This window comes from Emys orbicularis, chromosome 7 (genome assembly GCF_028017835.1).
Source record: "Emys orbicularis isolate rEmyOrb1 chromosome 7, rEmyOrb1.hap1, whole genome shotgun sequence".
Classification (NCBI taxonomy): domain Eukaryota; kingdom Metazoa; phylum Chordata; order Testudines; family Emydidae; genus Emys; species Emys orbicularis.
In genome coordinates, this window is record NC_088689.1 from 99757861 (window position 1) to 99785633 (window position 27773).

At 46.1% G+C, this 27773-nt stretch overlaps 1 protein-coding gene across 1 annotated transcript; it reads right to left on the reverse strand.

Annotated features, from left to right (window-relative positions):
* Positions 1-6013: 6013 nt before the first annotated feature.
* On the reverse strand, positions 6014-7645 carry CHRM1 (cholinergic receptor muscarinic 1). Its single transcript, XM_065408050.1, has one exon. It carries the CDS (start codon positions 7643-7645, stop codon positions 6014-6016), a length of 1632 nt encoding a protein of 543 aa, XP_065264122.1.
* Between the last annotated feature and the right edge of the window lie 20128 nt (positions 7646-27773).

A 27773-nucleotide genomic window follows, 5' to 3' on the forward strand; every position in this document is an offset into this window, starting at 1 on the left:
TCAAATGATGGCAGCATGCTGTATTGGGATGAGTTCCAGTCATCTACTGGAGTCATGGAGATACGTAACAGGGAATTCCGAGAAAAGCAGCACAAGATGATTAAAGACCTAAGATTTTCTTAATGCTATAACAGTGTAGAGCAGGGGAGGATTGCAGGAGAGGATGCCCTGCTCTAGCACAATGGGGCCTTGATTATAGTCAGGGCCTCTTGGTGCAACCATATCTTAAAACAAAAACCACTACTGTAAAGCAATTTTGTTTTCCTTTTTATTTTTTCAACCAAATAAATATGAAGAACATTGACATAAACACCAGTCCAACTGGACCCTGCATGAGGAAATGTCAGTATGTACAGTCCTGTGTGATCAGGGTTTTGCAGCTTTGCCAATTCTCATGCTAAATGGAGTTTTCTTTCAGCTCACAGCCCCTGAAGTTATGATTACGTGAGACTCTTGTTTACATATTTTTTTTAAAAGTATCTAGTGAAAAGCTTGAAAATGTGACCTCTAAAGGCTCAGAAACCAGAAGGAAAATATGAATCTTTCCCTCCTCGCTCCCCCCAAGTTTACTATTTGGCTTAAAATCATGAGATTTTTTTTAAATCTTGTGATTTTGGAGCTCGAATTGTGATTTTTGCATGCTTGGGGTTTGTAACTCTCAAACATGTTTTGGTCAATGATTTATTCATATTAAACATTCAAGAGTCACCAGGCTAAAGAAAGGTTGGAATCATGGCACAAAGAGGAAGTGGATTGGAGGACTGCCCCTGACTTCCCGCTGGGATATCTTTTCTCCGCTGCTGGGACATCTTCAGGAAATAGCACTTAGATTGATATATCTTTTCTCCGCTGCCTGCCGGCATGTTGCTCCCAGGAGTGTTGGTGCGAGTTCAGAATGTGGAGAGCGCTTATGATCATGGTACAGAATAATTCATTCTTCCTACCCGGGGAGCATCTGAGTCCTCCTTGCTTGTCTCTCCCCCAGGGGAGAATGGATCAGAGGATCTCTGGGGGAGGGACAGGCTGGGTAGCTCAAATATATCCATCCATGTGAGGCATAACACTGTTGGAACTATACTGCTGCTTGAAGACTTTGTGGCAAAAGCTATGTGTGTACAGGATGGAGCAAGGAATAATGGCCTCTGCAGCAGATGGCTAGCTCAGGACTTTGCATGGTAGCCTGGGACTTGGGAGACCAAGTTCAATTCTCCACTTTGTTGCATGACTGGGAGCAAGTCACTCTGGCCTAGATCCTCAAAGGTATTTAGGTGCTTAGCTTGCATTGATTTCAGTGGCTAAATATCTTTTGAGACTGGTCCGTATTCTCTCACTGCCTCAGTTCCCTCTTTGTAAAATGGAAAAATGCTTTCCTACTGCACAGGGTGAAGAGAAATGTATTAAAATTAGGGCTATCAATTAATCACAGTTAACTCAAAATTAATCTTGATTAAAAAAATTAATTGTGATTAATTGCAGTTTTAATCGCATTGTTAAATGATCGAATACCAATTGAAATTTATTAAATATTTTTGGATATTTTTCTACATTTTCAAATATATTGATTTCAAATAGAACACAGAATACAAAGTGTACACTGCTCACTTTACATTATTATTTTTGATTACAAATATTTGCACTGTAAAAATGATAAACAGAAGAAATAGTATTTTTCAATTCATCTCATACAAGTACTGTAGTGCAATCTCTTTATTGTGAAAGTGCAACTTACAAATATAGATTTTTTTTGTTACATAACTGCACTCAAAAATAAAACAACGCAAAGCTTTAGAGCCTACAAGTCCACTCAGTCCTACTTCTCATTCAGCCAATCGCTAAGACAAACAAGTTTGTTTACATTTATGGGAGATAATGCTGCCCACTTCTTACTTTACAATGTCACCAGAAAGAGAACAGGCATTCACATGGGACTTTTGTAACCGGCATTGTAAGGTATTTACGTGCCAGATATGCTCAACATTTGTATGCCCCTTCATGCTTTGACCACCATTCCAGAGGATGTGCTTCTATGCTGATGAAGCTCGTTAAAAAAATAATCACAAATTTAATTAACGCAACTCCTTGGGGGAGAATTGTACGTTTCCTCTATTTTACCTGCATTCTGCCGTATATTTCATGTTATAGTAGTCTCGGATGATGACTCAGCACATGTTGTTCATTTTAAGAACACTTTTGCTGCAGATTTCAAAGAGCGCAAAGAAGGTACCAATGTGAGATTTCTAAAGATAGCTACAGCACTCGACCTAAGGTTTAAGAATCTGAAGTGCTGTCCAAAATCTGAGAGGGACGAGGTGTGGAGCATGCTTTCAGAACTCTTAAAAGAGCAACGCTCTGATGCAAAAACTATAGAACCTGAACTGCCAAAAAAGAAAATCAACCTTCTGCTGGTGGCATCTGACTCAGATGATGAAAATGAACATGCATTGGTCTGCACGGCTTTGGATTGTTATTAAGCAGAACCTGTCATGAGCATGGACACATGTCCTCTGGAATGGGGGTTGAAGCATGAAGGGACATATGAATCTTTAGCACATCTGGCATGTAAATACCTTGTGACGCCAGCTACAACAGTGCTATGACAACACCTGTTCTCACTTTCAGGTCACATTTTGAACAAGATGCGGGCAGCATTATCTCGTGCAAATGTAAACAAATTTGTTTGTGAGCAATTGGCTGAACAAGAAATAGGACTGAGTGGACTTGTAGGCTCCAAAAATAAAACAATATAAAACTTTAAACGCAGTTTTTTGTATATAATTCTACATTTGTAAGTTCAACTTTCATGATAAAGAGATTGCACTACAGTACGTGTATTAGGTGAATTGAAAAATACTATTTCTTTTGTTTTTTACAGTGCAAATATTTGTAATAAAAAAATAAAGTGAGCACTGTACACGTTGTATTCTGTGTTGTACGTGAAATCAATATATTTGAAAATGTAGAAAACATCCAAAAATATTTAAATAAATGGTATTCTATTGTTTAACAGTGCAATTAATCACAAATAATTTTTTTAATCGCTTAACAACCCTAATTAAAATACTGTGAGGTGGCTAGATATTATGGTAATGGGGCCTCTATAACCCCCTTAGAGAGATGCTCATCCATGCCCCTCTATACCACTCCAACAGGGACTAGGGAAGAATTTCTCTACACTAATCCTTGTGAGCACGCCAGGGACAGAGTGAGTTATTAATAGTATCCTGTGTCCATGTGGTTGAATGGGACACTTTAAGACCCTGATGGGAAGAATGGAGGTGCAACTATGCTTGCTGTCTTTCCCCACTCCAGATGTCATCTTTCCCCATGTCACCTTCAGTTTCCATCTCTCTTAGTGCAGTGTAATGATACTCTGCACCTCACTGGCACCAGATTACAAAGTGTTTTCTAAAACTCAACCAATGAAGCTTTACCACCCATGATTGCCCAAGGTCACAAGCTCTGAGAATGGAACTCCAGAGCCCAGACACCCCCACCTTTAATCACTAGACACCACTCCCCTCCCAGAGCTGGAAATAGAATCCAGGCGTCCTGGCTTCCAGTGCCACCCTACTCTACCCCATTAGCCCTCCCTGCCCCCCAGGTCTGATTCCCAGTCTCTGACTCTGAGCTGGGAAATAGAAGAACTCAGGAGTCCTGTCTACCATTCTCCTCTGCCCTAATCACTAGACACCACTGACCTCCCAGAACTGGAGCTGGAATGCCAGAGTCTTCCCCCGGTCCTTGCTCTTAAGCACTAGACGCCCTCTCTCCTTCCAGCCCAGTCTCTGACTCTAACCACTAGACACACTCCTCATGAAGAGCCAGGAGTCCTGACTCCCATTTTCCTGGTCTAAGCAGTAGGATGGCTAGACTGCACTTGTCTCTGTGGCTGAATAGGTGGAAGGTCAAGTGTCCTCTTAGTCAAAGCATAAAGACTGGAAAGAGCTGAAAATCCCAAGAGGTCATGTCACAACCATGGATCACTGGTTTCAATGGCCCTGTGGCTTAGATTTTAAACCAGGTTTTAAATCAGTTTATCTCAACCACAGAGCACTACATGAGCCAGCTTTGTCCATTTGTTTTCCTTTTGATACATCCACATTCATCAAGGTTTTAAGGAAAGTCGCTATCTGACAATGAGTTCAAGATTACAATAATAAACGGTGGCATGGTGTTCCGGCACCTGCCAGCTGTATCCTCACCCAGACCCCAAAGGCTGGGTTCATGATCGTCTCGGAGGAATTCCCCTTCTGGCATCACAGCCAGATCCCATTCTTCCGCTGCAGTGCAGTTTGCCTGACATTCTTCATCCCAGCCCAGGATTTAATCTAGGGGGAAAAGGCAAGGAACAGCAAATTGAGACACTCGTAATACATTTGCTTGTTATATCTTGATAAGAGCTGCTGGCACCTCGGCTTCCAGCGGCAACACAGCCCTCCCTGAGCTGGGAATAGAATTCAAGAGTCCTGGCCCCTAGTACTGACTGTTGTAACCACTAGATCCCACTCTCTTCCCAGAGCTGGGAATAGAACCCACAAGTCTTTGACTCCCACTTTCCTCCTGCTCTAACCCACCAGATCCAACTCCTAGAGCTGGCATAGAGCCCTTTTAGGAAAGATTTGGTCTAGTGTATTAATTGTTTTCACATGATGAGTTCCCAGGGCCAAATTCCACTCAGCAGTGTCCAGGATCTGCATTGTCCCACCCACCATCCATGCTACTTCCACCAAGTCCATTCATCCTTCAGCAGGAGGCAGTGGAGTCCCCACTCTTATATTCATAGATTATGAGGCCAGAAGGGACCACTGTGATCATCTAATCTGACCGGCTGTATAACACAGGCCATAGGACTTCCCTGAATAATAATTCCTGTTTGAACTAGAACAGATGTTTTAGAAAACTGTCCAATCTTGATTTAAAAATTGCCATCAATGGAAAATCCACCACAGCCTTTGGTAAGTTGTTCCAATGGTTAATTCCCCTCACTGTTAAAAACAGGCACTTTATTTCTTGTCTGAATTCATTGGTTCTTGTTAGACCTTTGCTAGTTCAATGAGCCCTCCATTATCAAATTTCTCTTCCCCATGTAGAGAGACAAGGTGGGGGAGGTAATATCTTTTATTGGACCAACTTCTGTTGGTGAGAGATACAAGCTTTCAAGCTTACACAGAGCTCTTCTTCCCCAGGTAGATACTTATAGACCCCTTAACCTTCTCTTAGATAAGCGAAATAGTTTATTTACTATTATTTACTATGAGTTCCCTGAGTCTTCCACTATAAAGCATGTTTTTAACTAGGATCCTAATTGTCTGCTAGACTGAAGAGCCCTTTATTATCAAATTTCTGTTCCCCTTGTAGGCACTTAAACTGATGAAGTTTACTGCAAGGTGCATGCATGTTTGCAAGAGCGGAATTGTCCCCCTCCATGCTCTTTAACAGTGCTGGCCTTAGCCACAACTGATGACGCAGGGATACCCTACAGCAGTGGTCCCCAAACTTTTCAGGCTTATGCCTCCCCATTACTTCTGTGCACGCCCCCCCTCCTGGGGCTGGGAGTGGGGCTGCAGCTGAGGGTGAGGGGGGCAGGGCGGGATGCAGACCAGGGTGAGGGAGCCGAGGCTGGGGCCGCAGCTGGGCATGGGGATGGGAGTGGGGCTGGGAATGGAGCCGCATCCAGGCCAGTCGGGGGCTGAGACTGGGGGTGTCTCGGGGCCGGGAGCCAGGCCTGCAGCTGGGGGCAGGGCCGGAGCAGAGCAAGGCTGGGTGGCGCTCCCTCCCCACCTCCTGTGGGGGTTGCCCCACCCATCATTTTTCTGTATCCCCCTGGGGGGCACACCCCACAGTTTGAGAATCTCCACCATACAGTCTCAACAATTCATGGTCTGATTCACCCTCCACTTCCCACCTTAGAAGCTAATTTCCATTCTCCCCGCCCCTGCCCCGCCGCCACCTCATTTGGCTCCCAACACTGGCCGTGCCTGGCTCACCATTCTGGAATTCACCCCACGCCTGCTCAGTGTGCTGGAGCCCTGTGGAAGGCCACCACGTGCTTGGGCATCTTCCCCCACCTCCTCTTGTCCCAGCGGCACAGCAGCAGCATCTTAAATGTATTGCGAAAAGACTTATTGCACAGGGCATAGCACATGGGATTGACAGTGCTGTTGACATAGCAAAGCCAGTAGCCCAGCTTCCAGAGGCTGTTAGGAACGCAGTCCTGGCAGAAGGTGGACACCAGCACCATGATGTTATAGGGTGTCCAGGTGAGGATGAAGGCCAGCAGGATGGCGCTCAGTGTTCGGGCTGCTTTCTTCTCCTTGATCAGGGAGAGGGTCTTCCGCTGGGAGAGCTGTTTGCTCCTCTTCCGCAGATGGCTTTTGGCAGTCAACGCCCCCTTCTCCTTCATTGGTGATATCTTTTTGTTTGACGGCTTCTTGGCCATGTTGGGGGACTCGATGGCAGCAGGAGACTGGGCTAGGATCCTGCACAAGCCATTCCTTCCTGCCCATGGCCCTCCAGCCAGCTTCTCCCGGTCCCGGGTTGGCTTCTGTGTTGGCAGTGGTGGCTGCGCTACACTGCCAATCATAGGCAGCCGGATCACCACCGAGCAGACACTCTGAACCTCAAAGGGCTGCTCCTCTCCCTCAGACGATGTCAAGGAATCAGGGGAGCCGTCCTCCTCTTCCTCCTCCTCTGTATTGATCCAGCTCCCATTGCTGCTCTGCTCCACATATAGCCTGGCCTTCTTCCAACTGGGGAAGCAGCAGGCCTGTGTGTGGGCTTTTGCCACAGCAGAAGAAACCTTGATGGGTTGCAACCGCTCGGAGCTGCAGTTGCTGCCTACGCCACCTCCTTTAGGCCCGTTGTTGGGGGTTGGCCTGACAATGCTCTTGCTCTCTGAGCCTTGCAGGCAAGCCAGTTCCCTGGCCCTGTTCTCAGTCTCCCGGTAGATCCTCCAGTAGAGAATGATCATGATGGTGACCGGCAGGTAGAAGGCTGCAATGGCCGTGCCAAAAGTAATGATAGGCTGAGAGAGGAACTGGAGATGGCAGTTTCCTGAGGGCACTGTCCGCTCCCCAACAAAGTACTGCCAGAACAAGATGGCGGGTGCCCAAAGGATGAAGGAGATGGCCCAAGCTAGGCCGATCATGATGGCTGCCCTCTTGGGCGTTCTCTTGGCCCGGTAGGTCAAGGGCCGCGTGACAGAGAAGTAGCGGTCAAAGCTGATGATCAGGAGGTTCATGACTGAAGCATTGCTGGCTACATAGTCAAGGGCCAGCCAGAGGTCGCAGGCCACGTTGCCGAGGGCCCAGTGGCCCATGATGATGTAGGTGGTGTAGAGGTTCATAGACACTGCCCCAATGATGAGGTCAGCACAGGCCAGGCTGAGTAGGAAGTAGTTGTTGACTGTCTTCAATTCGCTGTTGACTTTGAAGGAGACCATCACAAGCAGGTTGCCCACCACTGTGACCAGTGAGAGGATCCCAGTCATCAGCACAATCAACACCACCTGCCACAAAGAATGGCCCCCATACAGGATAGGCCCAGGGCCTCCCTGGGAGCCATTGAGGCCTGGTGGGACATTAGAAAGGTTCATGGTGCTGGGGTGGGGTCTCACCTCTCCCAGAATAGCGTACTGGGATGACATTGGGGTCCCACCACTCCAATTCAAAGCCCCTTGGCTGGAAGAAGAAAGGTGAGCAGGGGTCTTCAGTCTGAGGAGGCCTCCTGGAATGAGGAAAGAGACTTGACTGAGCTGGGAGAAGGGTCAGATTTAGAGCTGGATGAAATTTTTCAGATATTTTTTTCCTTGAAAAATGCAGATTTGGCAACACAGATGTTTTGTGAATTCATGTTGGTTTTGCTGAATTTTAATTTCATAAAACCCTCAGCCCCCACCCCTCCAATCATAATGTTACATTTTGTAAATTAAACATTTCAATTTTTTGGTTTGAAACAATTTTTATTCAGAAATTTCCTTCAATTATTTAAAAAAAATTCAAAAATTTAAATGATTCAAATTGAAACAAAACATTGACCCAAAATATTTTTTTTTTAAGTTTTTGGTTTGCCAAAAATGTTGAAAAGATTTCAGTTTTAGTTCAACTTGACATGAAATTCCCCCCACCCAAGTGCTGGGTAGCGAGGGCATTGAGGTAGGAGATCTGGGTTCATTCCTGGCTTGGTTGCTCTATGATCTTGGGTAAGTCACATTCTGTGCAGAAAAGCAGGTTTTTTTAATGGATAGGGCACTGGGCTGGGGCTTGGGACACCTGGGTTCAATTCCTGACTCTGCTATTAATCTTGGTCTAGTCATTTCCCCTTCCTGTGCCTGTTTCACTTCTCACCTTTGTCTATTTAGATAGTGAGCTCTTTGGAGCAGAGACCATCTCTTACTTTGTGTCTGTGTAGCGCTTGGCATGATGGGGGTCCTGATCTCGGTCGGGGTCTAGGCAGTGCCCTACACACTACCATACAAATGATAAGAAGAGGGAGCCAATGGGAAGGTTGGATCTCGGGGACCCTGGAGCCCATTGCCTGGAGTGGCAAAGGAGATCACAGGATACTCACCTTGCTATCAAGATTGTTTCTTTGAAACTTCATGTCCCTTCTCCAGTCCAATGATGTTGCCATGGTAGTGGGGCACTGACACATCTAAGACGTCACATTTTGGAGGCCACCTGTATCAATGAAAAGTAGTTACTTTTTCACGGCTCTCCGACACTGTTAGGTAACCCTCAAATAGCTACATTTAGACCATGACCCTGTTTTCACTCAAGACAATATCACAACTACTGTTTATTTCAATGATGCAGGTTTGGGTCCTTAACCCTATAGGGGCCCTAGTGTACAGCTGTTCTATCTCTAGTAAAAGGGACAGGTTCAATTTTTGCTCCAAGCAAACTTTGACAGGAGCTTAGTGTAGTGGAGCTCCACAGAGGGTAGGGGGAGGAATCTACCCTAATCTACCAGTGTGCAACCTCATGCAACAATCTCTGTCCTTGTTGCATCCAACCTTTGTCTTTCGTGGTCCAGTCCATATGGTTGCAGCTCCACATCCTCTGAGCTAGGTGATCTGTTGGCTTGTTGCATACAATTCCAAGCTGCCTCCACCTAACTGCAATTAACAAGGCTATTAGGAGGTACTTTTGCCTCATTGCAGTTGACAAGGATGTAGCTAGGTGCTTTCCCAGCGGCACAGAAGGAGCCCCCAGAAAACTTGAACGATAGCAAATCAAGCTCTCCTGCTACACTGGTAGGAGAAAATGCCTGTTTCTCTGATCACTAGCATCTAGAACTGTCAAGAGCTCAGGAAAAATACAGTCCAAAAGTTTTGAAATTGACTAATGATTTTGAATGCATTGTTTTTTCAATGTGTGTAACAGGGAGGTCTACCCCTTTATAGGCCAGGGGGGTTGGGATCATCCACCTCTGTTCTAAGGCAGAGTGCCTTTAAGAACTGGTGTTTGGGTTGATCAGACCCAGCTGGAAAGGTGTCAGATGATTATAAAAGCCAGCAAATGATGCAGGTGTGGCGAGAGCTGGCAGAAGCAGAGAGAATCTGGCAGCAAACTGCTGGGTCAAGATGGGGGGAGGGGAAGAGCGATAGGGAGCAGGGTTACTCTCAGGTAAGTGGCCGGTAGAGTAGGAACCTGTGACGTATAGGCCTTTGCAGAAAACCCTGGCTCAGGGGAAAAGAGGTGGTTTCTATGCTGAACTGCTTTATTTTGGGGTTTGCTAAAGATCACTGCAATTAATAAATGGTGGCTTGATGAAAGGCCCTGAACAGATCCTAGGCATGGCATTAATCCTGGGCTGGAGAGACAGGCCAGCCACCTACAAGGTACAGTTTGAGACACCTTCAGAGCATCAGCTACCTGCCCTTTGAAAATCAGGCCCATTTAAGGTATCTGAAGTTGGACAGTCCCGTCCCATCCCGCCCCCAAATGGCACCTGAAATCAACTGTCACTTTTTAAAACCATCTTGGCCAAAACACCAGAAGGAAGAGAGTAACATGAACTGTTAATGGCTGGCCAACTAAGATTCCGGTCTGGAATAAAACAAAAATCCTTGGGAAGAATCTGCCTTAACATGGTCCAGCTTTTGAAGAATACAAGTGAAATATACTTAGACCCTTTTGCCACTGCTCCTCCTTGTTGTTATATGTGCTATGGTAGCAACTGGGAGCTCCCACCAAAATCAGGGCCCAGTACAGCCACATAGCAAGAGTGCTTGCATTCTGGACAGACAAAGGGTTATTAACTCTGTTATACAGAGGGGGAAACTGAGGCATACAGCACTGACTTGCCCTAGGTCACACAATGAGTCTGAAGCACAGCTGGCAATTGAACCCAGACCTACTGAATCACAGTCCAGAGTTTACCACCACAAATCCCTCCACCCAGTGCCCATTGTTTCTCTAAGGTCTGCCAGTGGCTCAGAGTTTATTGCATAGTAGCAGCAGCAGGAGCAAAATATACTCACCGGAGCAGATCTGTGAAGTTGTTCAGCTTCTGTGTGAATAATGCCCAATTCAGGCTGGGAAATGGGAAATGCATATATGCATGTGCACATGCACACGGAGGTGGAGTTGTGCAAACAGGGGGAAATGCAAATATTCTCATGGGGAGACACACCCCTCCATGCAACCAAACACCAGATGCCTGGAAATAACTGATGAATTCTTGGCACGTTTAATAACCGGGATTCCTAAGAAAGAGAGAAACCTGTTTCTTGTCCTTGTTTCTGATTCCGAGTGTCGGTTAACAGAGACAGCTGTGGAATAAGGAAGGAGGCACGATAGTGAATAGGTTCTCAGCTTTGCAAAGGAAACCACAGCCCAGTCCTAGGAAGGAATTAAAGCGAAGCTCATGTAACCCTTGAAAAGTCTGTTTGGCCAGGGGGCAATAGTAGGCTTACAAATGGCTATATATGGCATACACCACTTGGGAAAGACAAAGAACCACACCAATAGGGCACTGAGTTGGGACTTAGGAGACCCAGGTTCAATTGCCAGCTCTGCCACTGGGCTGCTGCGTGACCTTGGACAAGTCACTTCCCTACTCCGTGCCTCAGTTTCCCCATCTATAAAATGCAGATAATGATATTGACCTCCTTTGTAAAGTGCTTTGAGATCTATGGATGGAACGTGCTATGGAAGAACTAGATATCATTTTTATTAACGTGTTGTATCCCAGGGCTGGCTGAAAAATACTAATTTTTCACCAGAAATTTAAAAAAAGATCACTTTTCCCCTTCAAAAGTTTGCAGAAAGTTATTTTCGTCTTTCCCCAATTAAATATTGGAAACCAAATGTTTTTGGTCTTCCTTACAAAATTTTCATTTGTAGAAAACTAACATTTTAATGAAAACGTTTCTATTCTCATTTTGTTTTGTTGTTGTTAGGGGGCAGAAGACAGGATAATTTTGATCAAACCAAAAATGAGAAAATCTGTTTTTTATTTCAAAAGTAATTTTTGGTTGGGGAAAAAGGTTGTTGACTTCCTCTATTTCACACACTTCCAGGAATAGAAAGAGAACCAGACCTCCCAATACAAAAAATAACTCAAATATTTTTCTATTTTGTTTGCAGTGTTGTAGCCATATTGGTCTCAGGATATGAAAGACAGGTGCGTGATGAGTGAGATAATATCTTTTATTGAACCAACATGTGTTGGTGAAAGAGACAAGCTTTCGAGCTTTCAGGTGAAGAAGAGCTCTGTGAAGCTCGAAAGCTTGTCTCTTCACCAACAAAAGTTGGTCCAATAATAGATATTACCTCATCCACGTTGTCTCTCCAACATTTTTCTAGTCTTATTTAGTGTATCTAAGTTTAATAATAATGAATCTAGCTAAATTCTCATTATCTAATCTAGTTTTATTTGTTTTATCTAATTTTATAATCCTCAATTTAAAAAAAACCCTAATTTTATTTTAACCTAATCTTATTTTTGAAAATTGGACGGCATCCCTCTCCACATAATATTTACTATATCACAGCAGCTCCTACTAGCCCCACCTGATCAGGACCCTGTTGTGCTAGTTGTTGCTCGGGCACCCAGCGAGAGACAGTCCCTGCACCAAAGGGCTTATAATTACACAGATAAAGGTTGGGAGGGAAAACAGAGGCACAGGGAGGGGAAGGGACTTGCTGAGGGTCATACGGCTGGTCAGTGAAAGAGCCGGGCATAGAACCCAGGTCTAGTGAAACCTAGCCCAGCCTAGCGCTAGCTGCTGGGCCATTGCTAAGTATTCTAATGAACGACCTTATGTGTGCAGTATAAATGGATGGAATCAGAGCAGTGTAAATCTGTGTGTGTAATTTTATTATCTGTACCGGGATAGTGCCCAGGAGCCCTGGTCATGGACCAGGGCCCCATTGCTTTAGGTGCTATACAAACACAGAACAAAGAGATGGAAGCTCCCTGCCTCAAAGAGCTTCCAGTCCAAGTAAATCTACTATGATGATTAACGTTGTCTTATGCCCTATACTGCTGCTGGTTTATGGAGTGGCTTAGCTCAAGGGCTCTAGTTTTGGAAAAGATGTAGAAGGCCATGCTGCTTTTCAAAACAAGTTTAAACAAGCAACCTGTTTACTCCGGGCTGTTTCTTGAATCTTGGAGGCTGATCTGGTGAAGGTTTTCAGCATCTCCAGCTCCCCCAGTGGCAGCAGGCAGTACTACACCCTGCAGCACTTCAGCCACATGACTCATGTTCCTGGAGTGTTGCCCACTTCTAAGCCATGGTCTAAGATTTCTTTATCAAGAGACATGATTTTGGCTGGGGTTGGAGCCAGTCATGCCATGAAGTGAGAAGCACCAGCTTTCTAGTGAACTTGAGTCCTCTAATTGGCTATCTGCCCAACTTGTCTGCCTCCTGGGGCAGACTAACCAAATAGAGCTGCTGCAGGCAGAATTCTCTTCCCCTCTCCCTCTGGCTCCCGCTCCCCAAGACCCCCTAGCAACCCAAAGCCATACTCACAGGAGGGGAGGAGGGAGCTAAAGAGCCCAGCAGCTCGGGACAGCTCTGCCTCCCCCTGCCCCGAGCAATTCAGACAGGATGGTGGTTCTGCTCCTTGCCCGCCCCCGCCCCCGGCCTGCAGCACTCAGCCTGGGAAGGGGCAGAGAGGGTTAAAGAGCCCCTGGAGCTGCCCCGCCAGCCAGGAAGGGGTAGGGAGGATCCCACTCAGCTCCCCAACTAGGAGAGGGGGGTGAAGAGCCTCAGGAGGAACAGAGGTGAGGCTGGGGGGGCTGAACTGAGCAGGGCTGGACTAAGAGGGGCTGGGGAGCTCAGCTGTTGGGTTGGGGGGCAGAATTAATTGCTGGACGGGATGGGTGGATGAGGGGGTGAGAGCTCCTGCAGCAGGGGCCAAAGTGACCTTACCCAATACATTCTGGGGAGTGGGCAGCACTAATTGTCGATAGGGTTGCCAACCCGCCAGGATTGGCCTGGAGTCCCCCAGAGCCTCTCCCAGAATTGGCATCGATCTCCTGGTGACTATTGAAAGCAATCCAGGATATTTTAAGAAAATGACATTACGTCATGTTGGGGGAAAAAAATTTCCCGGAATAGCTTCAGTCAGAGTTGGCAACCCTCATTGTCGTCATTCTCCCCCCCCCCCCCCGCCCTGTTCCCCCCCGGCTGGTGTAGGCAGGGGAGTTCAAACATCAAAAGACAGACCAAAATGTACAATAGTCTTTAAATATCTCATTTTCTAGGCTGATCTTGATTTTTCTGGGTCTGAATCACTATTTCTGATCTCTTGAGGTTGGTGATACTGCTAGTAGCAAGGCTGTTGGTACCGCTGAGCCCCAGTAAATCTTAAGGACCAGGCAGCCCTAGGTGATATTCACTCCTGTGTAGAGGGGCCAGCACAAAGCCTTTGCACCATTTAAGGTGAGAGAGTCTTTGCTGGGTCTTTGTACAGGGGTGAGTTTCACACATTAATACACTACAGACATCTTCTGTGCACCAAGTGGGGATAAAACAAGTGTTTAGGGTCAGACCCTCAGCTGTTTCAAACAGCATCACACTGTGGAAGCCAATGTAGTGATTTGCACCAGCTGAGGATTTACACTAGCTGGGGATCTGGCCCATTTTGTACACAGGGGTGGGTAAAAGTTAAAGCGTGTGTTTTCCCCTGAGGAGTAGACAGCTGTCTAGTGCGCCTCCAATCAGTCCTACCAATCTAGACTGCAGTTTCAAGATGCTGGGGGGCGGGGGGAGGAGACAACTCCCCCCCCCCAGATGACAGATCAATCATTCATTTCCTAACCTTGTGCAGGTTTTTGTATTATTAGATGAGGTTTTAGCTAAATGAAATCTGGACTGGTGACTGGGAATCCATAGCTGTCTCATGCTATTTCAGTCTCTGCTTCATGCACAGCCTGGCTCCATGAGAGGATGGGGATAGCGATAACACAGTAATCGGAGTGTTTTTCTGGGCCAGGCCTCAGTGTAGGAGTCACTGGATGGAATTCTTAGGGCAGTGTTGTACTAGATGATTACACTGGTCCCTTCTGACCTAAACTCATTGGTCATCCTCATCTCAGAAATGATACAGCAGAAATGGTCCCCTTTGGCCTTAAGATCTATGTCTCTCTGGCCACCCAAAAGATATAGTAGAAATAATGAGAGGGCTTCAGATGAGTAATGAGAAGAGACTTGGATAAATTGGTTTCAGTGTGGGAGGGGAGAAACCTATTTTCTCTCACTATTCCTCTCCTCTTTTTTCAGTGGAGAATTATTTTTAAAGTGAGTGGTTGGCCCCCCTGCCCCCTACCATTGAAACAAAACAACAATTAGAAATGTTTGCTTTTTGCAATGTTTTCATTCTAAATAAAAAGGAAAAATTCCAGCACAATGAAAATGTATTTGTTTAAAAAGCCATTTTTGTCCAAACAAACATCTTGATGAAATTTTTTTTGACCAGCTCTATTCATCCAATTCGTTACTGCTATTCATTTTTATTATTTGTATTAGGAACATAGGACTGTAGGGCACCTCCTGGATCACTGAGTCCAGTCCCTGCTATTGTAGGCAACCCTGTCATAGAATCCCAGAAACAAGGTTGTTTGCCTTCCAGTCCTCTTACTGGGAGGCCGTTCCTAAACCTCACTGCTCTGTGGAATTGTAGTAGCACTTAGGAGCCCCAGTCATGGGCCAGGAGTCGGACCCCATTGTGCTAGGCACTGTACGAAGACAGAACAAAAACATAGTCCCTGCCCCAGGATGCAGCTTGGCTGAGCAGCGGCTCCGGGCATGAATCTTGCTACACACTAATGTCCCACAGATTCCATCTTGTTCCCAGTCATCCCCCCAGCCCCTGCCAAAGACTTCCTACTTCTGGTTGGTTTGAAAGGGAAGAGTGGGTTTCTTTTCTTTACCTGTTACAGCTCACGAGTGACTGCTGGGTTCTGGCAACCCAAGCAGCAGTGATGGGAAGTGAATGGTACATGAATAATTGAAGGGGGAAGTTGGGTCTGCATGGTGCTGTGGAAGCAAAAAGCAAGATGCAAAGCCCCAGAGACCTCTCCTTTCCCAAGCACCAGGAACTGCGTTTCCCCTCCCCTTGCTCCTCCTTGGCATCCTTTAAAGGGTTCAGAATGCTTTGTCTACACACTCAGGCATGCTCCTTTAATTATACTGGGGTTTTTAAAATCTCACAACACCCCCCTAGTTAGAGTGGTACAAATGTGGGCAAGATTTGGGCTAATGATACTGAAATTCCTGCCTTGAGATCCACAGATTAGGGGGGGCCACATTCTCAGCTGGCTGCCTGGGGAGTCTAGGGAGAACTTGGGCAAGTCATTTAGCTGCTCTGTGCCTCAGTTTTCCCCTCTGTAAATTGGGGATAATAGCACTGCCCTGTCTCTGAGGGGTTTTGTCACATTAAAGATAGTGAGGGGCTCAGATACTATTGTGGTGGGAGTCATATAAGTACCTCAGATCCAGTTGCTACATGCTTTTATGTTAGCAATTTAATCCCCTTGGGCTTTGCGAGTGAAGATCCCAATTCCTCCCTTGCACAGATCCCTGCTAGTGCCAGTTCATCGGTGTTTGATTTTCCTTGTGAACATAACCCTCAGCCCCTTGATTCCCTGGCTCTATTACTGCCCTGTAATTCAAGGGATGGGGTTGATCAGGTGTGTTTTTCACAGCTCAGGACAACTTCTGATTGGAAGGGTGCAGAGGAGACTGTTGGAGAAGTGTCAGAACTTTTCTCCTTTCTTTCTGGAGGATGCCTTGCAAGTCATGTCCCTTTAAAATGGGATCAGATGGTGGCACGGTAAGAAAATTGAATGTAGGCACCACACATGGGCTCTACTTGTTAAATCTGCCTGTGTTTAGAGGCACTTTGCTTTTAAGCCTCCCAGTAAAAATCTGCCACCCCTGTTGTTGTTATTGCTTCTGCATAGGTTGAAATTGGGTGTGATTCTGTTTGGAAGAAAAGAATCCTTAGTGTAATCTGTTTATTTACAGAAATATAAACAAAGGTCCATTTCCCTGGCAACATGTGGAACATACACGCCATGTGCAATTTCCTTCCTCAGAAATCCCACCCTGAGCTCCTCCAGCCAGCACTGTGCCCCAGAAGAGGTGACCTCTATCCCTGGCTTTCTTTAAGGCTATGGCTACACGGTAAACTAGGGTTCTGATTTCCCCTGTTCGTGCACATGTACTTGTGCTAGCTCTCATCAAGGAAGCAGGAGTATAAATAGCAGTGTAGTCGCAGGAGAGGCATGGCTTAGCCGGGCTGAGTACAAACCCAGATGAAACCGGTGGGTTTGTACTTGGCACAGCTAAGCCATGCCTCCGCTGCTGCTACCCATGCTGCCTTGGCCACGCTGCTATTTATACTCGCACTAGCGCAAGTCTGTGTACATGAGAAGGGGAATCACTCCCCTAGCTTGTTGCCTAAGAGCCATTGCTTCCCTGAGCTTCGTCACCTAGAACCAATCCTGCAACCCCTGTGTTTAAAATCTTTAGGGAATAGAACTCAGGAGCCCTGACTCCCACCCCCTGTGTTCTAACCCTTAGACCCTCTCAGGGCTGGGACTAGACCCCCGGAGTCCTGATGTACAACCCCCCTGCTTTAACCTCTGGCTCTTCCAGAACCTCTTACTGAGGCTCTGGCTGCACTTGCCCCCTCACTTATTGACCTTGCACAGCCTATCTGTGGCCCCATGAAGTCATGAGACCTCCTTGTCAACCTCCTCCTGGTGGCCATCCACTAAACCAGGAGGAGGAAGCTTGACAGGGGAGGGTTTTTGTGGGGGGAGTGCACTCTGCCAGTCACGGGACTATTTCCTGTCCCTCGTCTGATCATTCTCTGGGCAGAGTTCCCCCGGGTGGTGTCCATTAACTCTTTAGACACCTTTGAGGAGTGGTGGGTGCTGCCAGGGGTTCTCTGCTCGGTGTCCCCTTGGGAATCCCTGATTTTCAACCTTTGACCTTCCCTCCTGCCCTATTTTTTTCATTTTTTGTCCCTCATATTCGCTTGCCGGCTGGATTCAGTGGCTTCTCCCCCTCAGTTGAGGGGGCGGGCCTTTAGATTTTGGATCCCACTACCTGCAGTAGGTACGCTCTATTCCTCTCCCAGAACTATGGGTAGAACCCCACAGTCCTGACTCCCAGCCCTCCCTGGGCTTGGCTCCTAACTTGTTTCTCATTGTCTAGTTTGTAATGTTGCTTGACTCCCATACAGGGGTGGCCCCAGGCACCAGCGCACCAAGCGCGTGCCTGGGGCGGCAAGCCGCACGGGGGCGGCCTGCAGTTCGCCGTGAGGACGGCAGTCAGGCTGCCTTCGGTGGCATGCCTGTGGGAGGTCCGCCGGTCCTGCGGCTTCGGTGGCAATTTGGCGGCAGGTACGCCAAAGGCGCGGGACCGGCAGACCTTCCGCAGGCATGCCGCTGAAAGCCACCTGCCTGCTGTGCTTGGGGCGGCAAAATACATAGAGCCACCCCTGCTCCCATACTCTCTGAAAGCAGAGGCCCCGCCCTACATGACCAGGCCAACCTATGGCAGGGAGCAGACTGCTCCCATCATTACCTCAAGGCCAGCAAGCATCATTCTAATTACCGGTAGGAATACAAGGATCATGTGAACAAGGGTGACCCACAATGAGGCCTCTGAGGTCTGTCGTCTGGAGAGCATCAGCCATATGGACAAACTCCTTCGCTATCACAACGCAAGGCCCCATTGCTTCTAATTGGCTCAAATATGCCTCTAATTGACAATGATTATTTACTTAGCTGTGCAGTTAGGTTTTGGTTTCAATGCTGTGCTTGCTGGTGGCCTGGGCTGTAGGCTGGATTTTTAGCTGTTGTAAATCAGCGTAGCTCCACCAAAGTTACATTTATGACATTAACCCAGATTAAGGCCATGACAAGCTGGGAACTACACAGATGCTGACCATGATTGAGGCCCGTATCGCGCTGTGTGCGTCACAGACCCTGACTCAGATTGGGACTCTGCTGGGCTGGGTGCTGCACAGACCCTCATCAGGGTGAAGACCCTGTTCTGCCACGTGCTGCACAGACCCCGACCACAATTGGGGCCCTGTTGTGCTGGGCATGGCACAGACCCCAACTGACATCAGGACCCTGTTGTGCCAGGTGCTGCACAAATACATAATGGCAGACAGACAGCCCCAAAGGGCTCGCAATCAAAATAGACAAAGGGTGGGCGTGGAAACAGGCAGAGAGCAGGACAGGGACTTGCCCAAGGCCACACAGCAGGTCAGTAGCAGAGCTGGGAATTGAACCGAGCTGTGCTGCGTTCACATTAGTGCCTGAGCCATTTGACCATGCAACTTATTTATTTAGAAAACACAAAGTCCCTTGCAAATTCTGCAGGGCATGTGCTGTGTCCTTTAGCAGTGAATGGCTCTGGAGAGCAAAATGACTCATTCTTTTGTAAATCACACCGCATTTTAAATGCTGCAAGCCGCATTTGATGGTGTTTAGCACAGGGAGGATGTCTGGAGAGGAAAACAACCCAGCACGGCTACGTTTTCCTCCCAATACAGACACCCCCCTTCTTCATACACACAGTTTGGGAGGGAGTCTCTGTCCCGAGGAGATTACAAGCTACTTGCACTATGCAGGACCGTACGTGTGGGGAAGCTGAGATGATAACCCCCCTAGCTCTTGTACATCCCGTTTCAGCCAGACAGCTCAAAGCACGCCACAAGTTTACATTTTACAGACAGGGAAACTGAGGCACAGGGTGGCGATGCAGCTTGCCCAAACTGACCAGCAGGCCAGTGGCTGAGCCAGGAATAGAATTCCCACTTCCAGCAGGTACAGAACTATACAGTGAGCACCAGCCTTCCAGATGAACATAGGTTACAAGGTAATGTGGAGATGGGCCAGTACTCTATCCACTAGACCAGTGGGTCTCAACCAGGGGTATGCATACCCCTGGGGGTGCCCAGAGGTCTTCCAGGGGGTATGTCAACTCATCTAGTTAGTTGCCTAGTTTTACAACAGTCTACATAAAAAGCACTAGTGAAGTCAGTACAAACTAAAATTTCATACAGACAATGACTTGTTTATACTGCTCTATATACTATACACTGAAAGGTAAGTACAATATTTATCTTCTAGTGGATTTATTTTATAATTATATGGTAAAAATGAGAGAGTGAGCATTTTCTCAGTAACAGCGTGCTGGGACACTTTTGTATTTTTAGGTCTGATTTTGTAAGCAAGTAGTTTTTAAGGGAGGTGCAACTTGGGGCACGCAAGACAAATCAGACTCCTGAAAGGGGATACAGTAGTTTGGAAAGGTTGAGAGCTACTGCACTAATCCATACTGTCTCCAAGGTCACAGAGGGAGTTGGTGACAGAGCTGGGAAGCGAATAAAGCTGTCCAATGACCCAGCTTAACCTAGCACCTTACCCATAAGCCCACCCTACTTTCCAAAGTGCTGCATTAATAAAACCTCACCAGCGCCTAACACATGCCTGGAAAGTAGGCAACAGCTACTGTACCTGAGTGAGTTCCATATGGAGAATAACCTGCATTGTCCTTCTCCAAAGACTAGCATAACTTTATAACCCTTCTGCGCTCCATCCCCGTGTGGCTTTGCTTCTCTCGTCTTTAATCCAATTTTTGCCCAGGCAGGAGGGAAGGAGGTAAAAATGCAGAAGTTTTCCGGCAGCTTATGTTATTGTCCCTGTATTTCTCATCTGTTTGTTGAACCTTGGTAAATATCACGTCACACATCAAACAAACCCTCCCACTAACGTGATGGCATGTGAGCCCTTATTTGAAAAAGGGGCTGCAGGAGCCACTCTTAGAGCTGCAGCTCGCAGCAATGATGATGTGGGTTTGGGGCTATTGCTATAGGGACATCAGAATTGCCAAACCAGATCAGACCAGTGTGCCCATCTGAGTGCCCCAGTGACCATTTCCTCCTGAACCCCAGTTGCATTATGGCCAGAAGCAGGAAGATTTACAGCCCTACTTATCTCTTCTCCTGTAGCTCAAATGATATCAGTTTGTACTGGCAGTCTTTAAAGTCTAGGGTTCAACTTCAGCTGCTGCTGTATAGAGCCTTATTGCTGCATGTAATTTTTTGTTGTTGTGATGGAGGGACCAATGCTTAGGGTCCTACTGAGGACTTTGAAGACCAGGGCTCTATTCCTTTCTCGGACATAGACCTCTTGGGTAAGTTGCTGTTTGAAATCAATGGGAGCTAGGTGCCTAAAAACCTTTAAGGATCTGGGCCTTAGTTTTCCTGTGCCTCAGTTTCCCCATTTGTAAAAAGAGGGCTGTTAATGTAATGGGGACTGTATAAATACCTTACAGAGTTAGGTCCCCACAATGAAATTTGACTCCTTTCTGCACTCACAGACTGACTCTAATACAGGGCTTGAATGTGGAAACTCAGATCTCAGTCTGTTTTCAGACCTGCTCTTCCCATTTCATAGACTGGAATGGACCATTCTGATCATCTAGTCTGACTCTCTGCATTACCCAAGCCAGCATTGGCTTCAAGGAGCATGTGCATACTGCCTTACAATCTGAGTTGCAATGGCCCCATTGAAGCCTGCATCTCTTACTCTATGCCTCTCCCCTCTGCTCCCAGCAATCCATGTGCTGAAGGATCAGAACTCCCCTGGTGCCAGCCAGGTGTACTACAGACCTAAGAGCAGCTCCTCCAGTGGGAGCAGGTGGTACTGCATCCTGCTGTACACAGCCCACATGACATTAGAGTTGGTTAGGCATTTTTTGATGAAAAAAGATTTGTTGAGAAATTCCCATTCGTTGATGCTGAAAGAAGGTCCGTTTTAACACATTTCCTGACTCAACAAAATGTAGAGGACTTTTTTTTGAAATTGTCGACATTTTTCGTTCCAACATTTTTCTAAATGAAAATTTCGGGTGGTTTGGTTGGAAACAACTTTTTGTTTAGAAATTTAAGCTAATTAGGCCTAAAACCGCTTAATAAAGAGAAAAGGTTGAAATCCAAAGAAAATATTTCCACAGACCCAAACCCAGAAAAGGTTTTGTTGTTCAGTTTGTGAATGTTTTCAGGATTTTTGACCTTTTTGTCCTGATTCGAGATGAGAAAAAAAATTGAACTCTCAAAACTATTAGCAGGACCAGAAAACCATTTGCCACCCACCTCTCCAGGACACAGCAGTGACATTACTGGTGGGATTGATCACCATTAATCCCCTAAAATTCAGCTGCCCCTTGTCCCAGTGTTTCCTACAATGGGAGGAATTCTTCTCTGGTATGGAATCTGGGCTCATCTTTCCTTCTGTACCCAACTTCCTGGTTAATAACCATCACACTCTCTGCACTCCTTGAAGAAGATGATTTAAAGAAGAATCTCTCTGAGGATTAAAGGGAGTGAGTGTGAATGAGTGCAAGAGATGCTGGATGGAAGCTGCTTGTCATTGGCTGCATGGTTTGCTTTGAATAGATTGGAAAAGCATGGAACCGTCTCATTCAGAGCCTCTCGTGTGTGCTGTTTGTGTGTTTTCGACATTGATGCCTGCAATGGGTGTTGTATGACAACATTATGGTTAAAACAGAACGGGACTGGGGGACTGGGACTCTTGGGTTCTATCCCCGTCTCTGGGAGGGGTATGTTGTTTAGTGGTTAGAGCCAGGGGACTGGGAGATAAAATTCCTCGGATGCTCTACTACTGACCTCCTGTGTTACCTTGGACAAGTCACTTTGCCTCTATGTCCCCTTACCACCCTTTGTCTGTCTGTTTATTTAGATTTCAAGTGCTTGTGGGTGCAGAGACTGTGTTTTAAAATGTGTCTATGCAGCTCCCAGCACAAGGGGGTCCAGTGGCGGTCAGGGTCTGTGCAGCTCCCAGCACAGAAGGGTTCTAATCACAGTCAGGGTCGGTGCAGTGCCCAGCAGGATGGGGGGCCCCGGTCGGGGTCAGTGCAGTGCCCAGTGGGACTAGGTTGACCAGACAGCAAGTGTGAAAAATTGGGACAGGGTAGGGGGTAATAGGAGCCTATATAAGAAAAAGACCCAGAAATTGGGACTGTCCCTATAAAATCGGACATCTGGTCACCCTAAGTGGGACAAAGGGGGTCCCAGTCGGGATCAGTGCAGTGGGATGGAGAGCTCTCGATCTTAGTAAGGCCTTCTAGATGTAATACTGTCATAAATATAAAGGGAAGGGTAACAACCTTTATGTATGCAGTAATATAAAATCCCTCTTGGCCAGAGGTACAGAATCACTTATCTATAAGGGGTTAATCAATTCAATTAACCTAGTTGGCAACTGACCAGAAGGACCAATAGTGAAAGAAGATACTTTCAAATCAGGGGGAGGCTTTGTTTGTTCTCTTATGTGTGTGTTCCCTCTTGAGACAGAGAGAGGACCAGGGCAGGAAAAAACATCTCCTAAAAAGATCCTGAATGATACATCTAAAATTACAGAAATTGTAAGTAATAGCAAGGAAATATGTTAGATTATCTTTTGTTTTAGCTTGTGAATTTTCCCTATGCTGAGAGGTAATTTTATTCCTGTTTTGTAACTGGGAAGCAAAGTCAGAGGGGAATCCTCTGGGTTTTAAATCTTTTTATTTACCCTGTAAAGTTATCTTCCATTCTGATTTTGCTGGTGTGATTCTTTTGCTTTTTTTTAAATAAAATTCTTCTTTTAAGAACCTGATTGATTTTCAGTGTCCTAAAAACCAGGGATTTGGTCTTTGCTCACTTGTTAACCTATCAGTTGGTATATTATTCTCAAGCCTCCCCAGGAAAGGGGATGAAGGGGTTTGGGGGGATATTTTGGGGGGAAATAGGGCTCCAAGTGGCCCCTCCCTGAATGTTTGTTTAAATCACTTGGTGGTGGCAGCAATACCGTTCAAGGACAAGGAAAGGATTTGTGCCTTGGGGAAGTTTTTAACCTAAGCTGGTAGAAATAAGCTTAGGGGGTCTTTCATGCGGGTCCCCACATCTGTACCCCAGAGTTAAGAGTGGGGAGGGAACCCTGACACTGCAGATGGGTGTGGCCCAATCTCTGTGTCTGTGCTGAAGCTGACTGGAGTGTCTAACTTAGCAAGACAGGAGTGGAGGGGTGCCTGTTCTGGCAGGAGGGGGTTCTCTGTGGTATGCCAGCTCATCGAGTGATGGTCTAAAGGGAAAACAAATGGAAATTGATGTGCAATTTGCATGGGAAAAGGCTGCCCACCAGCAAACCCTGGATTTAAAAGACAAAGCAATTAAGACCCAGAAGCATGAACTGGCTGTAATGAAGTGGAAGAGGTGCACAGAGACATGAATTCTGGAGCTGGAAGTTGGGGTCCTGGTGACTGCTGCGGTGGGAACAAACCCCAAGGACTCTGTAGCTGGAAGCAAGCCCAACCTGAGTGAAGGGGGGGGATTTTACTGGCCAGTGAAAGGTCTGTCATAGCTGGTAGCTGTGAGCTCACAGCTGGATCCGGGTCTCTTTCTCTTTTGGGGGACACAGGAGTGTCTGTCCCAGAGGGGAGCCCAAAAATGAATTTTAGGTATACTGCCTCCGCCATGGTCAGTGTCCAAGTCTCTGGCAGTAAGTTCAGGAGGAGGGTGTGATGTTGCACTCTATATGATTTTATGAAAATATGCTAATGAATGTGAATATAATGTAACTGGAATATGCTTCATGCAAAAGGTCTCTTGTAAGGTATCGTTACAAATCTTATAATCTACTGAGTATGTTCATCCTATTTGTATGAATGTATCATTCTTGTATCTGAAACTAGAAATATGAAATATAACTCTGAGGGCCTATTGTAATTATGCAAAGTGTGGGCCATTAATGGGGGTTTGGAATCTTGATGGCTCCCATTAACCAGGACAATTGTCTGTAGATGGCTCTGTTTTACTTGTAAGTCTTCCTGTATACGTGTGTGCTGGCAAGTGGGTAATGAAGTCTTACGGTGACATGTGATCACGTCACCTGAACTGGAATCCATCTTTAACCTGGTGCTTTTCCTTTTAGAAGGGGGGGGGGAGACCCAGAGAGACAAAAGATTCCCACCTTGTGCCAAAGCTATATAAGGGGGTGGAACAGAACAAAGGGGGCTGCAGCCATGAGAAATCCCATAGCTATCACCTGAGCTGGAACAAGGGCTGTGCCAGGGGAAAGGATTGTGCCCAGACTAGGGTAGATTGGCAGAGGCCCTGGAGGTTTTTCGCCTTCCTCCGCAGCATAGGGCAGGGGTCGCAGGCTGGAGGATTCTGTTGTGGGTGGGTCAGCTTTTGTGGCCTGCATCATGCGGGAGGTCAGACTAGATGACCATATTGGTCCCTTCTGACCTTAAAAATCTATGAGTCTATGAGACTAGGAAGTCTGTGAAAGTCCAGTCTGTGAAAGAAACTTATTGAAACATCTCTGAGGGTGAGATTTTATCTGTATTCAGTTTTATTACTATACTAGGCTTAGACTTGCATGTTTTATTTTATTTTGCTTGGTAATTCACTTTGTTCTGTTTGTTACTACTTGGAACCACTTAAATCCTACTTTCTGTATTTAATAAAATCACTTTTTACTTATTTAAAAAAAGAAGAAGTAAAAGAATCACACCTGCAAAATCAGGATGGAAGATAACTTTGCAGGGTAAATAAAAAGATTCAAAACCCAGAGGATTCCCCTCTGACTTTACTTCCCAGTTACAAAACAGGAATAAAATTACCTCTCAGCATAGGGGAAAATTCACAAGCTAAAACAAAAGATAATCTAACACATTTCCTTGCTATTACTTACAATTTCTGTAATTTTAGATGTATCATTCAGGATCTTTTTAGGAGATATTTTTTCCTGCCCTGGTCCTCTCTCTGTCTCAAGAGGGAACACACACATAAGAGAACAAACAAAGCCTCCCCCTGATTTGAAAGTATCTTCTTTCACCATTGGTCCTTCTGGTCAGTTGCCAACTAGGTTAATTGAATTGATTAACCCCTTACAGGTAAGTGATTCTGTACCTCTGGCCAAGAGGGATTTTATATTACTGCATATATAAAGGTTATTACCCTTCCCTTTATATTTATGACAAATACAATTTACAATCTTAATATAAAGCGCTTTGAACTGATCAGATGAAAGCTGCTAGAGGAAATTCAAAGGAAGGATTACAATCGTATTCTGTCGTCTCTGCAAAGAGCACCTTTATTTCAGCAGTATTAGGACAGGAGGGTTAGAAATAATGCAAGGTTGTGTTTTATGAGTACATTTTAAATTGTGATCCTGGGTGATATGAAATCAGTTGACTCTTGTGGTGCCTCCATGAACCTGCATTATCTGCTTTTATGGCTTGTTTTTTAGAGCAGCCTCCCTAGCACTTTTACACAACCTTTGCTAATATTCTGTGCTCGATATACGAGCTGACTAACTCAAGGCAAAATGGCCCTTTTTCTGGGATAATTAAGGGAAGAGAAAATGCCTTTTGCTCCCAGCAGGAAATGGAAGTGTCATGTTTATAATGGACACATTTAAAAAAAAAAATCTAGAGCAGGATTTTTCTAATTATTGTGGATTAGTGGGGAGGTCACTGGATTGTGAGTCAGCACCCCTGGGTTCTGTTCCCAGCTCTGAGCAGGATCTAGGAGGATGACAGTGGGATTGGGAGTCAGGACATCCTTGATTCTATTCCCAGCTCTGAGCGGGGGGTGAGGTCTAGTGGTTTGAGCAGGGGTGGGGTTGGTAGTCAGAACCCAGAGTCAGGAATTATTGGGTTAATGCTTAAAGATTTAGTCAAACACAAGTAAGTGGGCTCAATACAGGGGTAACTGGGTGAAATTCTCTGGCCTGTGCTATGCAGGAGGTCAGATGAAATGATCTAATGGTCCCTTCTGGCCTTAAAATCTATAAATCGATGATTCCTGGGTTCTATTGCCAGCCGTGGGAGGGGAGTCTAGTGGTTAGATCATGGGGGTACTGGGATTCAGGACTCCTAGCTGAATTGCTAGCTCTGGAAAGGAAGTGGGTTTAATCAACTAGACAGTGGGGGTCAGGACTTCTGAGTTCTTTGCTCCTTGCTCTGTCACCAGCTTTCTGTGTGACCTAAAGCAAGGTACTTCAGTTTCCCCATCTGTCAAATGCGTCCCTTGTCTAGTTAGATTGTAAGCTGTTTGGGGAAGGGACTGTCTTTTAGCCCATCACAGTGGAGTCCTGGCCTACAGAGGAGAAAGGGAGCATGAGGCACCAGAACTACCACTCCCATGAGGCACTGTGGTGGCATTTTGTTTTTTTTATTTTTCTCTAAAGACTTGAAATTGGGAGGAAAAAAAAAAAATCCTGCCAGCTTTACCCAGGCCAGAAAATCACCCTAAATGTTCCCAGCCCAAATGTGTGTGGTTTAAGTAGAGTGTATCTTTTAGAAAGACATCCTTTGATTTAAAGTCTTCCAGTGATGGAGAATTTATCTCATCCTCTAGGAATCTGCTTCCGTCGTTAATCACCTTCCTTGTTTAAAATGTGCCTCTTATTGACAGTTGGAATGCTGCTGACTTCAACCTCCAGCTGTTGGGTCTTGCAACACCTCAGTCTGCTAGATTCAAAAGCATTATTTTTATTACTGTGCCATAGTAATCATACTTATCTGGAGCTATCCCAAAGCAGTCAATAGGGCTGTCAATTCCTGCTGTAGCTGAAAAGGACACAGCACATGCTCATGCCATGGAGGTTCCAAGCCCCTTTGTCTCTTGCTTTGACAGCAAGGATAGTATTCTGTTGAAATGTACAGTCAATAGGCAAAGGCTTCCCTTCCATCACCTGTTAGTTTGCCTGTTGTAGCAATCTTTGCAGAAGAGGCCAGTGTTTTTCAGGTAGAAGGACTGTTTTGTGGTTAAGCCGTTGGACCAGAACTCAGAATAACTTGATTCAGTTTCCAGCGGTGCCACAAACTCCCTGTGTGACTATGGACAAGTCACTTCATTGCTCTATGCCTCAGTTTCCCCAACTGCAAAATGGGGATAATAACTTGTCCTTTGTCTCTCACTGTGTCTTTGCAGGGCCTGTCCAGATGAGGCCCTGATCTCAGTTGGGGTCTGTGCAGCACCTGGCACTGTGAGGTCTTAATCTCGGTTGTGGCCTGTATGCTACTACTGCAATTCAAATTAGCAATAGGGCATGGGACTTTCAAAAGTGGCTACATGGGACTTTCAAAAGGGATTACAAATTTTATGTACGCCTTGAGGCCTGAAGCCCTAGTGAGTAGGGAGTTCGCTGTTGACGCCTGTTGGCAAACAGGGAGAAGAGCATCCCAGAGCTGCTTGAGAATGCCAGATGGACAGGGACTCCAT

Coding starts and splice junctions, on each gene's coding strand:
- CHRM1 (XM_065408050.1), bottom strand. CDS start 7,645: ATGTCATCCCAGTACGCTATTCTGGGAGAGGTGAGACCCCACCCCAGC.